This window comes from Miniopterus schreibersii, assembly GCF_964146895.1.
Source record: "Miniopterus schreibersii genome assembly, chromosome: 1".
In the NCBI taxonomy this organism is placed as follows: Eukaryota; Metazoa; Chordata; class Mammalia; order Chiroptera; family Miniopteridae; genus Miniopterus; species Miniopterus schreibersii.
This window is the reverse complement of record NC_138101.1, coordinates 127,704,157-127,720,903: the sequence shown is the minus strand read 5'-3', so window position 1 is coordinate 127,720,903 and position 16,747 is coordinate 127,704,157. Positions and strand designations below refer to the sequence as shown.

The window sequence follows — 16,747 nt, the reverse complement described above, 5'->3', positions numbered from 1 at the left end:
TAACCTATAACTAATTTCCTATAACCCAAAATACAAACCTCTAACAATTTATATCACCTGGTAGTTTATATGAAAATCAAATTTTGAATTAAACATCTTTGTCACCCAGCCAGCATGGCTCAGTGGTTGAGCATCGACCCATGAACCAGGAGATCAGGTTTGATTCCAGGTAAGGGCACATGCACGACTTGTGGGCTCAGTCTCCAGTAGGGGGTGTAAAGGAGGCAGCTGATCAATGACACTCTTATCACTGATGTTTCTATCTTTCCCTTCCTCTCTCTGAAATCAATCTAAAAAACCAAAAAACAAAATCACATTGTTCTTTGTAAAATTTAAAATTCAAGTTCATTTTAACTATATTCTCATATAAGTAAGAGATCCTAATAATCTCATGCCCCCAAATATCCCCACTGTTAACAACTTGGTATGCCTTCTCCTATTTATACACTCTTTTACTTAGAACATAGGATATACTCAGTAAGTCACACAAACTAACCTCAATTTTATAACAAGCAACCTCTGTTTTTAAAATAACACATATCCACACACATTTAAATTATAGACTAAGAACAACTGGTCTATTACATAAAAGCTAATCACTCATTTATTACATATTTTATAGTATGCTAGGCCCCAAAATGTGGATCATTATCTTTGAGGTTACTTCCACAGGAATAATGTAGAAGCAAAAATTGCTATTTATGTCCAAGAGAGGCATGTGACACAGCTGTATTTCTACAGCATATGGTCTCTATTTTATGTATTTCATAACCCTCTCTAGGGAGAGGTTGGTAAAGGGTACAGTAAGTCCTAGCTTAACAACATGAATAGGTTCTGCGACTTTAAGCAAAATGGCATATAATAGGCTAAGTGATATAAACAAGAGTTAAGTTCCTACCCTATCTCATCAACATTATAACCAAACAATGCTGAACAAAATTATTCAAGGACCTGCTGCACAAACTTTCAGCTACAAGATAAATAAGGTCTGAGGATCTAATGTAAAACAGAGTGACTAACTGGTAACACTGTACTGTATATTTGAAATTTGCTAGGAGAGAACTTACATGTTCCCACCCTCTCAACAAAAAGATAAATATGTGAGGTGATACATGTGTAAGTTAACTATATGAGGGTATCCTTTCACAGTGTATATGTATGTATATCAAGTCACCAAGATATACACTTAAAATACCTCACAATTTTGACAATTACACCTCAATACAACTGGAGAAGGAAGATGTTAACAGCTTAAATCATCACTAGATAGATACGACTGTACTGTTACTTAAGTTTCTTATATTTAAATGTCTAATAGGTGAAAATGACATCAAAAATTTTTTTTAATGTTTTGTTTACTAGGAGGGGAACACATTTTTCCATGTTAGTTTTTTGCTGTCTCCTCTTGAGCACCGTGCCATAATGTCAATGGCTAACTTACTTAAATTAGTTTTTTAGCAAAAATTTGGATGCGCTTTTTCTATAATAAAGACAGTATCCCTTGGTCATACTTTCTAACAAATATCAATTTGCTGGCATATTTACTTGGATTAAGAGTTCATATTTATTGCACCTGTATGGCTGTAATATTGTTTCTAATATATAGTTTTATATTTTTTACATAAAATAATTTTTAAGTGAGAGGACTAACACAAACAAGTTTTAAAAGTCACTCTTCCTATCAAGTTATGATAAATGTTTAAGATTTTTGTTGTTTCCCTAAGGTGTGTGTTTGTTTTTTTTTTAATTTTAATCCATTTAGAATTTGTTCAGATAAGATAACGTAAAGGACTAAGCTGATTTTTAAAAACTCAAACCACAAAGCAGATATTCCAGTACCATTTGCTAAATAACCCTCCCTCTCTCAAATGATCTATGAAACTTCCATTATAATACATTGATTTCCTACCAATAATTGGCTCAATTTAAGGAGACAGTCTATTCCACTGATTTTATAAACTCTTGTGCCAGTTATCATAAAGATTTAATACTCAAAGTTTGTACTTGCTATTCAGATTTTTCTTTAATAATCTCACCTGTTTATTCTTCCAGATGAACTTTAAGATCTGTCAAGTTCTAAACCAAATTCTGTATTTTCTTTAGAACTGCACAATCAATTAATTTTTGAAAGAATTTATACTCAGATTATTTAAATATTCTCATCCAAAAACAATTTCCCCTTTTATCTAAGAGTTTAATTTGCTCTCATTTTAATTTTTAAAAAAATTAAATGAATCCTCAGATTTCCATTGCTAAAAAGTAAACTCAATTTTTGTCTCGTCATTGATACTAACTCCAAAGATGTTTATTTATCAGACCTCTTCAAAATTCAATGTAGCCTTTCTTCAAAAACAAAGTAGGAAGTCCTCCATCTATCTTACAAGAGATACATATATCAAATCATTATGTTGTATACTTTAATACAAAGTTATATTTCAATTATATCTCAATAAAACTGGGAGGGAGGGTCTTACAGAGACTAATCAGGTTTTTAGAAACTACCCCACCATTAAAACTGTTATCCTCTGGAAGCCTTCACTGATCTGTTGTCTGCCTTGTTTCCTAAACAGACACTGAATATAGGCAAGTACTGATATATACATACATACATATATACATATATATATCCTCCTTTAACTGTATGATCAGAGTACATGTTGCTCTTTTGATCAAATTTTAAACTAAAATGGTAAAAAATTAGGTTGTAACCTATTACCCTTTGTTTTTGATATTGCTAAAAGACTGCTTGTACTTTAATGTCAACTCATAATACTGGTATTTAAGGGACTTGAATCCAACTAAACTACATGTTCTAATAACCCCCTAAATTTAAAGTGACCAAAATCAAATTCTCAATCACTCAGTCAAAAACTTGGCAGTCCTTCACCACTTCCTTTTCCTTCATCCTTCACATCCCTCCCGTCATCAATCCCTATACAACCCATCTCCCAACCTCTTGAATTTGTTTCTACAAAACCAGTCCCCTGGCAACTGTCTGAAGTTCATATTGCAAGGAACACTTAAATAGTCTGTTTTCATACTTCTCTCCTCCAGTCCTTTTCTCTACCAGGCTGCCAAAGTGATCTTTATAAATCACATATCTGACTTAAAGAAATTTCCTCTCAAGTCTTTACTGATCCTCCTTTAACTGTGGTATAAAGTCCACACTCATTATCATGGACCACAAAAGTCTCCATAGGTCATAAAAACTCCTGACTACCTTTTTAATGTTATTCACTGAGCTACCTAAACATATCCCATACTCCATTAATATCAAACTATTTGCAACTGCTAACAAAACACACTCATTCAATCGCTCAGTAAATATCTATTGAGGACCTTCCAAATATCAACCCTATTCTAAGCCTCCTTGTCTTTGCAGGAATACAGCACTACATAAGGCCAACTCTTATGGAGCTTACTTTAGAAGACAATAAAATAAATAAAAACACTCAAAAGAGCAAGATTTCATACAGTGTAAGCTCTGCAAAGACAGTAAAACATTATTATTAATGTCAAAGGTGTCCTAGGGGTAAATTTAAATTAGTTGGATAAAAGTCAATGGATTTAACATTTGAACTAAGAACTGAATGATTTGAAGCAACCAATTCAAAAGACTTGGAAACACAAAGTTTCCGGCAAAGAGAAATAAGTGCAAAAGCCCTAAGGTAAAAACATACTTGGAGTGTTCCAAGAACAGAAAGAAGGCTAGAATAGTGGAAGTGTAACGGCCAAGGCCTCACCAAAGAAAAGCAATTCTAGCCATCCCATTAGGGGTGAGTTCATTAAACGTTTGACCAAATACAGAAGGCTCATTTTTAAGTTGATAATTTTGTATGGCCCGCAAATGATGTTATAAATATTCAAATGGCCCTTGGCAGAAAAATAGGTTTCCCACACCTGATCTAGGGGTTAATAGTACTAAATAAGATCAGAGAGCTGGGTGGGACTTATGTAAGAACTTGCAAGCCTGAGACTTAAGAAGTTGGGTTTTAGTTAAAGCCAACTGGAAGCTACTAAAAGGTTAAAAACAAAAAGTGATATGACATAATTGTGATTTTAAAAATAATTCAGCCTTTTATGTTGGAACAGACTGTAAAGGGGCAAGAGATAAAAAGGAGAAAAGACTACAGTAGTAAAAAGACAGACTATGACTTTGGACCAGAGTATTAGCAACAGATGGATAGAAATGGCAGACTATAAACAGACACACTAGCCCTGGCCTGCGTGGATCAGTTCAATTCCAGGTCAGGGCACATGCCCAGGTTGTGGGTTCAATCCCTGGTCGGGGTGCTTACAGGAGGCAGCCAATGGGTGTTTCTCTCTCACATCAATGTTTCTCCCTCTTCCTTTCTCTCTCCCTCCCTCCCTCCCTCTTCCTTTCTCTCTCCCTCCCTCCCTCCCTCTTCCTTTCTCTCTAAAATCAATAAAAAACATATTTAAACAGGGACACTGTAGAGGAAGAGTCACCAGGAATTGCACCAGGATAGACTGACTCATACTTCCAAGCTTTTGCACATACTGGTGTCCAATGATGCTTCTAAATCTGACTGCCTAGAAAACCCCAAAGTATCCTTTAAAACTCAATTTAAATCTCACCTCTGCATAACATCTCCAATTTGCCCAGCCCAATTAGTTGTTAAATAACTTATATTTCCAGAGAACTCTGATTATATGTCTAATCTATCAATTATCACTCTGTATTATGACTAATCTTTCTCACTAGCCTGCAAGGGTACAGTAAGCGAGAGCCAAGTGTCATTTCTTTGGGCAACTTCTCCAAAGACCATATCACACTGACTCCACCAAAAAATTCTCCATAAAGCTCAATAAATGTTTGCTTACTTATCAAAATTTCCCTAAAGTTGATATTCAGAGAGCTACAAAAACTGTGTTAGAAACCTAGTCTTCTTGATTTTCTAAACAATTTCTCCTAAGTCAGATCAGATGAAAAGATTCAACTCTCCAATCTAATTTTTATTCTTATTATATCTTTGCAATGTTAAAATAAACCTCAAATTGTTGTGGGAAAGGGAGATAAATATAACTATATAATTGGCCTAATTTAATTAGGAAAGACAAAGATTATGAATAACTACCTTATTGAAGGCAACATAGTTTGTTGAAATGTTTGTGCAAACACTGGCAATAATCTTTTCAAGTATATGGGTGCCATTTCTGGATCTCCTTTTGGTTCGTTACATTCTTCTTCATCTTTGTTTGTATCTTTCTTTTTCTTATCATCTCCTTTATTAACTGGACACATCCAATCACCTGCAGACAAATACTGTTCAGTAAAATAGTTTTTTGGAAAATTTTCCTTTCAACAAAAAAAAAATATTAAAATGTAACCAACTCCAAACTATAATTATCCCTAATTAACAATAATTAAATTGAAATTAGGATGTTGTATCTATCAAAGGTGCTTGTAGAATACTAAAGAACATTAGCACCTTCAATGAGCTAGATCACAATTTAAAGAGATAATTTTGGATATTCCACCTGAATTCTATAAATTATATCACAGAGACTTTGCATTCATCTACTCTGAAAACTTAAAAATTTGGTCAAAGTACGTGATATACACAACACCCAACTACTCTTTATAATGTTCACACAACCCTAAACTTTTGATTTGGGATCTCTGAAATCATGCAGCCATAGTCTCCAAGAACACAGAACACTAGAGTGTTAGAGGGTTATCAAACATAAATGTGTATGTATATAAGTATTTGACTTCATAGAAATAGTTCAGTTACATAATGTTAATATGTCTACAAAAAGCTACTCCTACGGAAGTAAAGCTAAAAAGTAATAGCAGATGGTTTAACAGGAAAGATTTTACCACTCACCCGGAGACTGAAGAATAACTACTACTTCACTATGGCCCCTTTCCCGAGCTTTATCTAATGGAGTTTTCCCATCTTCATCTCTCAGATCTGGGTTTGCACCATGCCGTAATAGAGTCTAAAAAAGAAAGGCATTTAATTTGAAGATAATAGCATTTTATTTCTTTAATATCCAACTCTGCAATCATTAGATTGCACTGATCTACTCTAGATTAGACTTACAGAATTACTTAATCAAGCAGATACTAACTCAAATCTGTCTTTGCATACATAACCATATAACTTGAAAAAAATTATAGATTAATTTCACTTGGTTATTAAGAACTCAAGTTAAGCCCGGCCGGGCGTGGCTTAGTGGTTAAGCGTCAACCTAGGATCCAGGAGATTGGGGTTCGATTCCTGGTCAGGGCACATGCCCGGTTGCGGGCTTGATCAATGACTCTCCCCTCACTGATGTTTCTCTCTCTCTCTCCCTCTCCTTTCCTTTCTCTGAAATCAATAAAGATACATTTTTTAAAAAAAGAAAAAAAAAAAGAACTCAAGTTAAGTATGTTCACATCTGACCCTGTCATTTTCTCTATCAAACTACTCCCAATTTCTGAACTATTAGGATTCTTTGTGATGTGGTAATCTTCTTCATTTCCTACATACTGCCAATTAAATCAATTCAACAAAACCAAGCTGAATCAATTATTCTAGAATGCACCACATAATTTAGGTCTTAAATACTAATCACACTGTTCACCAATTTTTAATGGACACTGGACTCTCTCCCCAGCAGACTGTAAGGTCTTTTGAACAGAGAACACAACTCACATTTTTCCTATCAGCCTCAGAGGTAGTTTTTTGAACTTTATTATGATGTAATAAATGTAATAAATAGATATATCTGACAAGTAAGTGCATACATACGTACATCAGAAAAGTATGCAGTAATGGCTAAAAATTCCAAAGTTCTGGGGTTTGAATCACAATATATTCAGTATTTCATTAAATCTAAGTTGCCACAGATTGTTCAATATATCTATCAAGTACTACTAAGAGAAAACACACGCCAATTAAACTTTGCAACAACGGTTTTGTTTTGTTTTTGCTTGGACCTTTTTTTTTTTTAAAATATATCTTTATTGATTTCAGAGAGAGGAAAGGAGAGAGAGAGAGAGAGAGAGAGAGAGAGAGAAACATCAATGATGAGAGAGTCATTGATCAAGCCCACAACCCGGGCAAGTGCCCTGACCGGGAATCGAACCCCGATCTCCTGGATCCTAGGTCGACGCTCAACTGCTGAGCCACGCCCGGCCGGGCTGGACCTTTTTTTTTTAAACTTACTGAAACAACTTTTAAAACTTAGTGTTTTTTTCACATATTACTTGAAAAAACATAAATTAGAAAGTATAAATAATATAGAATAAATTATTTCTGTAACTTCACATTCTGAGCACAATTCTTCATAGTTACTCTTTAATTCAGTCACCTATATTTGTGTTTCCACACAAAATGCTGTCACCTGTGCCATAAAAAGCATTAGTGATACAGCATTCCTAGAGTGCTCTTCTATCAGACCAGGTTTTTCATTCAAGTTACTAAAATCCATTTCACAATTTTTGTTGCATGGACAGGTAATGATAACTATGCTACAATTTCTACCTGTCCAGCAGCAATTGCATTTTTCTATTTGACATATTAAAATGTGTGTGGGAGCAGGGGGAAAATGTGGAGGTATATCTTAGAATCAATTAAAAACAGAAGAGTCGCCCGGGCAGGCATGGCTCAGCTGTTGAGCATCGACCTAGGATCCAGGAGATCGCAGTTCGGTTGGTTACCCGTCAAGGACATGCCCAGGTTTCGGGCTCAACCCCCAGTCGGGGGGGGGGGGGGGGCGGGGTGCAGATGGTAGCCAATCAATGACTCTCTCATCATTGATGTTTCTATCTCTCTCTCTCTCCCTTCCTCTCTGAAATCAATAAAGATATTACAAACAAACAAACAAACAAAAACACAGAAGAGTCTGTGAAGATTAAAAAAGACATATTAAATGCTGAAGATACTGGCTGCCACAGTTAAAGTGCCTAGAGAGTACTACCTATTGTATCACTGTCAGTAACAGCAGCTATACCTCATTGTGGGCTGATGTATAATCAACATAGGTTAGGATTAGATAAAGTTCATTCGGCTCCTTCTCTCCTACTCTCCTACTCAGCCCCTCATAAATACAATACAGTGCAGGTCAAAAGAAAATGGCTCATTAAAATTTTTATCACCCTTAGAAGCCTCATTCTCTCTAAAAACTAATTTAAACTGACAGAATTCAAGCTTGAAGCAACCGCCTTTCCCAGGTTAGAAAACCAAGTTATTACCAAAAATTTTCTTACAGTGTAAAAATCACAATAAAAGCAGCTACCGTTTGAGCATCTCGGATGTGCCAACTACTATGCTAAGAGCTTTTCATGCATTTTTCTAATTATAATAATCATGCTAAGAATACATGTACATTTTATTGATAAAACTGCAAATCAAACTTAAGAAACATGCCCAAGGCCACACAGCCTATTTTGTTAATGAGCTAAGAATTGAATCCAGGTGCGTCTGATGCAATGTAGCTAACACTGCATTATGCCAAATTACTTCACAATAAGATTCTAGAGACCTAGATAATACACTTGGTTCAATCCTTACCGTTTGACTTCTCTGAACCTCAATTTCTCCTAATTGTAAAAAGAACTCTCCAAATTGTTTTGGTAAACTAAGAGTCAAAGATACTGATTCTTCGGCAAACAGAATACTTGATTTATTAGTAAATAGAAACAACAGAAAACTGTACCGTAATACCTCATTTTAGTGTGCTTTGCTTTACTGTGCTGCATAGATACTGTGTTTTTTACAAATGAAAAGCAATACCCTCCATCAGCAAAAGGATTATGACTCTCTTTACTATAATATTTCCAAGGTATGTCTGTACAAAGTTATTCATTAAGAGTAAGAAACTGGAAACAAGCAAGTGTTTAGCATTAAGTGACTAGCTGAATAAACTTGTAGTACCTCCACACAGAGTAAGCATACAGATATAAAAAAGCTCTGCAACTTTATAAAAGGTCTTCAATCTATATTATTAAAGAAAAAAGGCAAAGTATAGATCAGATGTACTGATCAATATATGCTACATTTTGCATAAGAAAAGGAGGTAATAAGCATACATATTTACTTTTGCTCGTATCTGCATTAAAAACTGTTAAAAAGATAAACAAAAAATAAATTTTTAAATGCTTACCTACAGCGAGCAAGAGGAAATGGAGTGAATGAAGATGGCATAAAAGCTTAACAGAATAAAAGTTTTCATATCATTCTAATTTGGAATCATATAAATGTGAAATATTAATAGTTTAAAATCTTGGACTAATTTACCTTTGCTACTTGAGGTCTTCCAAAACATGCAGCATAATGTAATGATGATGATCTTTGACCTCTATTAACATCAGCACCTCTTTCACAAAGAAATTCTACCTGTAAAATGATGAAGAATCACAAAGTTACCTTATTAATATTTCCACCTTTGAAGTAAAACATTAGCTTTTATTTATTAGCTTACCATTTCCTGAGTTCCAAAAGCAGAGGCCCAGTTTAATAGAGTCTGTCCCACATCATCCATAAAATTTACTTCAAAGGCTAGAAAGTTGAAGAAAAAAAAAATTTTTTTAAGCCAACAAAATAATACCAAACTTTTCTAAACTGGAAGTCATTTAAAGATTATTAATATTCACTAAATACATAGCCAATTTTAAACATTTAGATAAACTATAAAGTAGTAAATAATTAGCAAACAAATTCTGCTAAGAAAAAGTATTCTTAAATTTTTAAACCCACTAAAGATTTACAAGGATTTAACCCTTAAAAATAAACAAGAAAGCCTGACTGGAGTGGCTCAGCAGTTGTGCACTGACCTAAGATCCAGGAAATCTTGGCTTGATTCCCAGTAAGGGCAGTGCCCAGGTTGCAAGCCTGATCCCCAGTGGGGTGGGGGGAACAGGAGGTAGCCAATCAATGACACTCTCATCACTGATGTTTCTGTTTCTCTATCTCTCTCTCTCTCTCCCCCTCCCTGCCTCCCCGCACCTCCCTCTGTAATCAAAAGAGGAGGAAACAAGATAACGGTGTAGGTAACAGCTGTACCCGCCACCTCCCACAACGACATCAAAATTACAACTAAAATACAGAACCACCATCACTCAGAACCTCCTGAAATCTGGCTGAAGAGAAGCCCTACAAGGAGGGAACTGGAAAAGCATCAAGACCGGTAGGAGGGGAGGAGACACGGGTGGATCAGGGCTGAATGGCAGAGACTCGGCCTCGGGAACACATCGATGCCACGGTTTAAAGCCGGGAGGATATCTCCCTGGTGGAGGTTTCCCGGAGGAGTGAGGGGCCCCAGGCCCACATCAGGCCCCTAGCCCAGGGTTCCAGGGCCGGGAAGAGAAGTCCCATAACTTCGGGCTGTGAAAACCAGCGGGGACTGTTGCTGAGGGTCACGGAGGATGTGGGAGTCCCAGGTTTTCCTCTTAAAGGGCCCTCGCACAGACTCAGACGTACTCCCTGAGCTCCAGCGCCAGGCAGCAGCTTGAAATGAACCTGGGACACTTGGAAAAGGACCTGACCGAAAATGGTCCTTTGGCGAGCCCTCCACCTACACAGCCTGCAGGAAGGCACCATATTTGAATTGCCAGCACCTGACGCCCACCTTTGGCCCTGCCCCGGTGATTCCTAGAGGCCCCGCCGCTCCCTACCTGCCAGGGCATCCAAGCGATTTCCAGTGGCTTTCGTATGCAAGTGATCTCTCAAGCCTTATGCTTAGGACTTTCCTAAAATCTCTCAAACAAGCAGCATTGTGCCCCATATGGCTTGATAAGTGGCCCCAGGCCTGGCACTAGCGGCAGCCTGCATTGGTTCATAGCTTGGCCTCTCCTGGACAACGCCAAGCCCAGCACAAGTAGCAGCCAACTACGGTTTGCTGTGTAGCTCATGCTGGGTGGCCCTGGGCAAGGCACTGGCACAGGCTCACTTTGCACCTCCTGGGAGGCCCCAGAGACAGTGCACCTGGTGGTCATATTCAACCACGCTGGACTACCACCCTTCCACATCCACGAGTGACACACTCAAGGGGCACACTTGGTGAACAGCAGAGCCCCACTGAAGTAAATCCTGCTCCACAGGGGTGTCTCCAGCACAGCAGCTCTTTGGCTGTAGTTGCAGCTGGTCCTCACAGCTGATTGGCCTGGGGGTCAATTCCTACCTGTGAAACCAACAGCAACCAAGGCTTAACTACAACAGGACAGTGTACACAGCCCACACAGGGGAGCACCTAGAAGACCCAGCTCAGGTGACTGGGGAGGCTGAGCCACTGGACCCTACAAGACACCTACTACACAAAACTCTACAAATTCCAGGAGACATAGCATCTCTACCTAACACATAGACACAAACTCCAGGAAGCAGCCAAAATGCGGAGGCAAAGAAACATGTCACAAAGGAAAGAACAGAAGAAATCTCTAGAAGAGGAACTGAATGAAACAGATCCAAGCAAGCTAACAGGTACAGAGTTCAGAATTTTGCTTATAAGGATGCTCAACCATATTAGCAAGAGTATTACGAAAACAATTGAGAAAATCAATGACATAATAAAGTACCAATTTGGAATGAAGCCTACACAAACTGAGATGAAGAATAATTTACAGGGAATCAACAGTAGAGTAGAGGATGCTGAGAATCAAATCAGCAATTTGGAACATGAGGAAACAAAAAACATCCAACCAGAAGAACAAAAAAAGAAAAAAAAATCCAGAAATATGAAGATAGCAAAGGAGCCTCTGGGACAACTTCAAAAGGCCCAACATTCATATTATTGGGGTGCCAGAAGGAGATGAAAGAGACCAAGAAATTGAAAACCTATTTGAAAAAATAATTCCAAAAAACATCCCCTACCTGGGGAAAGAAACAGACTTACAAGTCCAAGAAGCACAGAGGGTCCCACACAAGAGGAACCCAAAGAGACCCACAACAAGACACATCATAATGAAAATGCCAAAGGTTAAAGACAAAGAGAGAATCTTAAAAGCAACAAGAGAAAAGCAGTTAGTTACCTACAAGGGAGCACCCTTAAGACTGTCAGCTGATTTCTCAACAGAAACTTTTCAGGCCAGAAGGGAGTGGCAAGAAATATTCAAAGTGATGAAAAACAAGGAACTACAACCAAGATTGCTCTACCCAGCAAAGCTGTCATTTAGAATTGAAGGTCAGATAAAGACCTTCACAGATTAAGAAAAATCTAAAGGAGTTTATCACCACCAGACCAGCACTACAGAAAATGCTGAAGGGTCTTCTTTAAGAAGAAGCTAATGAACCAAAGAATATGACAAACTAAATAAATCCAGAGACACTGATGCATGTAACAGACGATCATATTTCAGAGGAAAGAGGGAAGGGGAGTGGAGGGTGGGAAGAGATTAACCAAAGAAGTTATATGCACTTATGCATAACCCATGGACACAGTCAATAACGGGGTGAAGTCCTGGGGAGGGGGTGGGAGCGAGGTAGAGGGGATCAATTGGGGGGGGGGAAATGGGACACTTGTAATATTTTCAACAATAAACATAAATTGAAAAAAGAAAGAAATCGATATATTTTTAAAAAATAAAAATAAAGAAGAAAAAAAACCTAAATATATAATACAACTCAACAACTCAACAGGGTACTAACTGCTTCATGCCGTAACTATGCGAAAGAAACTAATCCCCATCTATAAAAAATATAACACAAGCCCTGGCCGGGTACCTCAGTTGGTTAGAGCATCACTTTCTGTTTCTTTTTTTAATTTTATTTGATTTTGAGAGAGAGAGAAAGGGAGAGGGAGAGAGAGAAACATCTATCTGAGATCGAAACACTGACTGGCTGATGCCTGCACATCCCCCACCGGGGATCGAGCCAGAAACCCAAGCATGTGCAGGACCCGGCAGGAAGCAACTGGCAACCTTTCTGTGTATGGGGCAATACCCAACCAAGACACAATGGCGTGGGTCAGAGCGTCATCTTGATGTACCAAGGTTGCAGGTTCAATCCCCAGTCAAGGAACATATAAGAAGCAACCAATGAATGCATAAATAAGGGGAACAACAAATCAATCTTCCTCTCTCTCCCTAAAAATTAATTTAAAAAAATTTCTTTTAATATTTTTTTTTATTTCAGAGAGAGAAAGGGAAAGGGAGAGATAGATAGAAACATCAATGATGAAAGAGAGTCATTGACCAGCTGCCTCCTGCGTGCTACCTATTGGGGACTGAGCCCACAACCTGGGCGTGTGCCCTGACCAGGAATGGAATCGTGACCTCCTGGTTCACAGGTCAACACTCAACAACTGAGCCACGCTGGCTAGGCTTAAAACATTTTATTAAAAAAAACAGAACACAAAAGACAAGTCTGATGACCAGAACTATCTTTCACCAATTTATATATTCAGAACCTCATGAAGCAGTCTAAAAAAAATTTAGTATATATTAGTGTAACTTGTATCAATTTCATTAATCTTGAAGATATAACAGCCCTAAATTCAATCTGCAAGTCACCTTAGAATTGGCATTATCTAGTTCTGGCAATAAAATGGGTAAATTTTATTTACTCATTCAACAAGCATCTACTAAAGTCTTACCACACACAAGACTGATAATTATACACATGGGGAGAAGGGAGGTTATTGAAGGGTTTGGCCATTCTGTTATCTGGCACAATTGCCAAAAATACTGTCCAAAATCTAGAAACTAGAAAATGCCTATATAATTCCGTATCTTAGTTTTCATTTTCTTTTTTAATTCCCACCTGAGGATGTTTTTATTTATTCTAGAAAGAGGAAGGGGGAGAGAAAGAAGCATCAATGTGAGAAACATTGACTGGCTGCCTCCCCTAAGCACCCTGACTGGAAATCGAACCTGCAACCTAGGTATGTGCCCTGACCTGGAATCAAACTAGCAGCCCTTTGGTATATGGGAAGACTCTCAACCAACTGAGCCACCCAGCCAGGGTTTAGTTTTCTTTTTCTATTAAAAAAATGTTTCCAACCTCCTGTGTCGATTGCATCTATAAGGGCATCAGTATCTTTACTTCGAATACAATCTATAAGCTGCCGATGTGAGCGCTCCCCAGAACTATCCAATCTCCGGAGTCCTGGGATTCTGCCTGTAGATCCAGCACTAGACTTTGGCAAAGCCTTTCGTCCTTCAAATAATAGCACCAAGAGAAGGTCAACCAAACGCATGGTATCAAGCACACATCTTTCATCACCCTGTAATGCACTTTCAATTGAATCTGGAAGCTCTGACCTAAGGAGATCCTAGAAAGAGAATGGGGAAAAAAGAGTTTAATATATTTGCATTATACAAAAACACTTTTTCAGAAAGATTAAAAATCAAAATTCAAAAACATTCTTACATGTGTCACTACTGGAGAGCCTCTGCAAAGTGTTGAGAGCAGACTTACAATTGTTGAAACTTGGTTACTCAATTTGGAATCTGCAGCTGTGGAAGGTGCACCTGTGGTGCTTCGACCTGGTTTGCAAGCTGAAGATGGCCCTGATATGGTACCACCAGCAGCAGCCATTCGAGATAAGAGTTCCTCAGTTAATCCATGCTTGGCTAATGGAGCTGGGTCAACACCACGACGGGTAAATCGGTCAGCTAGTGATGCAAAACATCGAAGAGCTCCATCTGAAACCTAATGATATAAAGAATATGCATACTGATAAAATTCATCTAGGCCCTGGCCAGGTAGCTCAGTTGCTTAAAGGGTCATCCCCATACACCAAGGTTGCAGGTTCAATCCCCAATCAGGGAACATACAAGAAGCAACCAATGCCCAGCCAGACGTGGCTCAGCGGTTGAGCATCGAACTAGGATCCAGGCGATCAGTGTTCGATTCCCAGTCAGGGCACATGCCCGGGTTGCGGGCTCAATCTCCAGTCGGAGGCGTGCAGGAGGCAACAGATCAATGACTCGCTCATCACTGATGTTTCTATCTCTCTCTCTCCGTCTCCTTTCCTCTCTCTGAAATCAATAAAGATATATTTAAAAAAAAAAAAAAAAAGGAATCAATGAATGCATAAATAAGTGAAACAAACAGTTGTTCTCTCTCTTTCTCTCCCTCAAATCAATCAATAAATAAAAATTTTATAATTCACCTAAATAAAAAGGGCTAGTACTGTTTATTTCAATATTGACACTATGAGAAAGGCAGCCATAGCAAAAAGATTAAGGCTTACAATCTGTCTAGAGTTTAATCCTGGCTCCACATTTTAACTGTATGACATGAGGATGTTACTTAACTGCCCAAGGCCTCAGTTCCCTTATCTATAAAATGGGAATAATAGTACCTAATGATATGACATATGTAAAGAACCTAGATGGACAGTAAAAGCTCCATACTATTATTATAAAAAACTTTGGAAGATAATCTATGAATATCAACTAAAAATTAATATCTGCATATTAAAAAAATTAAAAGTTAACATCTATTTTTCTCAAATATGCTAATTCAACAAAAGTTTACACATACAAGATTTTAAATACTGTGTTATTTTACTCAGTTAGAACTACATTTTTAAGTCAACAAAATTGTGCTGAGTCAACAAATTACAATGAGTATAAGTGTAGCTTTAGAAATTATATATTTCTAAAACATATACATTTTTTAAATAAACACATAATACTTTTTTTAAAAGATTTTCTTAAAGAGAAAGAGGAAGAGAGGGAGAGAGAGAAGCATCAATGTGAGAGCAGAACATTGATCAATCGGCTGCCTCCTGCACACCTCCTACTGGGGACCAAGCTGGCAACTTTCAGTGCACAGGACGACACCCAACAAAGCCACACTGGCCAGTGAACACATATTACTTTTAATTTAAAATGTTTCACTGCCAAAACAAAAAAATGATTACCATACAGAGACATAAAGTGAGAGAAAGAGAAGATGGAATGACCTGTACATCGTATCATAGTTATAAATAAGGGACACTATAAAATCACTTTTTGAAATCAAAGTACATAACCATGATTTATTTACCTGATGATCTTCATGTTTTAATAAACTAGACAGAGATTCCACACAGATTTCTAAAGAAGAGTCTTGAGGTTCCATTTTGCCACAGAGTCTTGATACGACAGCCATGGCGGAGTGCAAAGTATCTTTATGAACCAGGTGTCCACTGTCACGAATGAAGGTAAGCACACAATTCAAACCACCAGCCTCAAAGACTGCTCCTGACTCACGAGTGCATATCAGCTCTAGCACCTATAAAAGTAAAACAAAAATTAACAAAAACATACAGTAAGTTCAATTTTAATTTCCTAGATTTACAAAAAATATAAAGCACTCTCCACATTTATTAGTAGCCACATTTTAAAAATTAAAAAAAAGAAATTAATGTATTTTATTTAGCTTAATATATCCAAGGCACCATCATTTCAACATATAATGAATATAAAAACTGATACATATTGTATTCTCTTATGTTTTACATCTTCAAAACCATATGCATTGTTTACACTTACAACACATCTTAATTTGGGGTAGCCACATTTGAAGTGTTTAATACTCATATGACTACCATATTGGACAGTGTAAGGTTAGACAGTGAAACCTACATGGCATACTAAGAAACTATAAGTAATTTAGCAAAATTATGTGAAGATTCCAAACATTAAAAAAATTTTTTTGCCCATGTGGCTCAGTTGGTTGAGCATCATCCCATGCACCAGGTCACCGGTTCAATTCCTGGTCAGAGCACATGGCCGGGTTGCAGGCTTGATCCTCGCTAGGGGTTGTGCAGGAGGCAGCCGATCGATGTTTCTCTCTCATCGATGTTT

At 37.6% G+C, this 16,747-nt stretch overlaps 1 protein-coding gene across 6 annotated transcripts in view; it reads right to left on the bottom strand.

Annotated features, from left to right (window-relative positions):
• HECTD1 (HECT domain E3 ubiquitin protein ligase 1) overlaps positions 1-16,747 on the bottom strand; it is a 94,197-nt gene that overhangs the window by 46,271 nt on the left and 31,179 nt on the right. For all 6 annotated transcript variants that reach the window (XM_081146056.1, XM_081146057.1, XM_081146058.1 and 3 more), the window contains exons 4-10: positions 15,945-16,172; positions 14,319-14,600; positions 13,950-14,220; positions 9,436-9,512; positions 9,252-9,350; positions 5,853-5,967; positions 5,100-5,274 (exon numbers count right to left, since the gene is read on the bottom strand). In XM_081146056.1, coding sequence (XP_081002182.1) covers positions 5,100-5,274; positions 5,853-5,967; positions 9,252-9,350; positions 9,436-9,512; positions 13,950-14,220; positions 14,319-14,600; positions 15,945-16,172 — 1,247 coding nt within the window. The remainder of the gene's footprint in view (positions 1-5,099; positions 5,275-5,852; positions 5,968-9,251; positions 9,351-9,435; positions 9,513-13,949; positions 14,221-14,318; positions 14,601-15,944; positions 16,173-16,747) is intronic.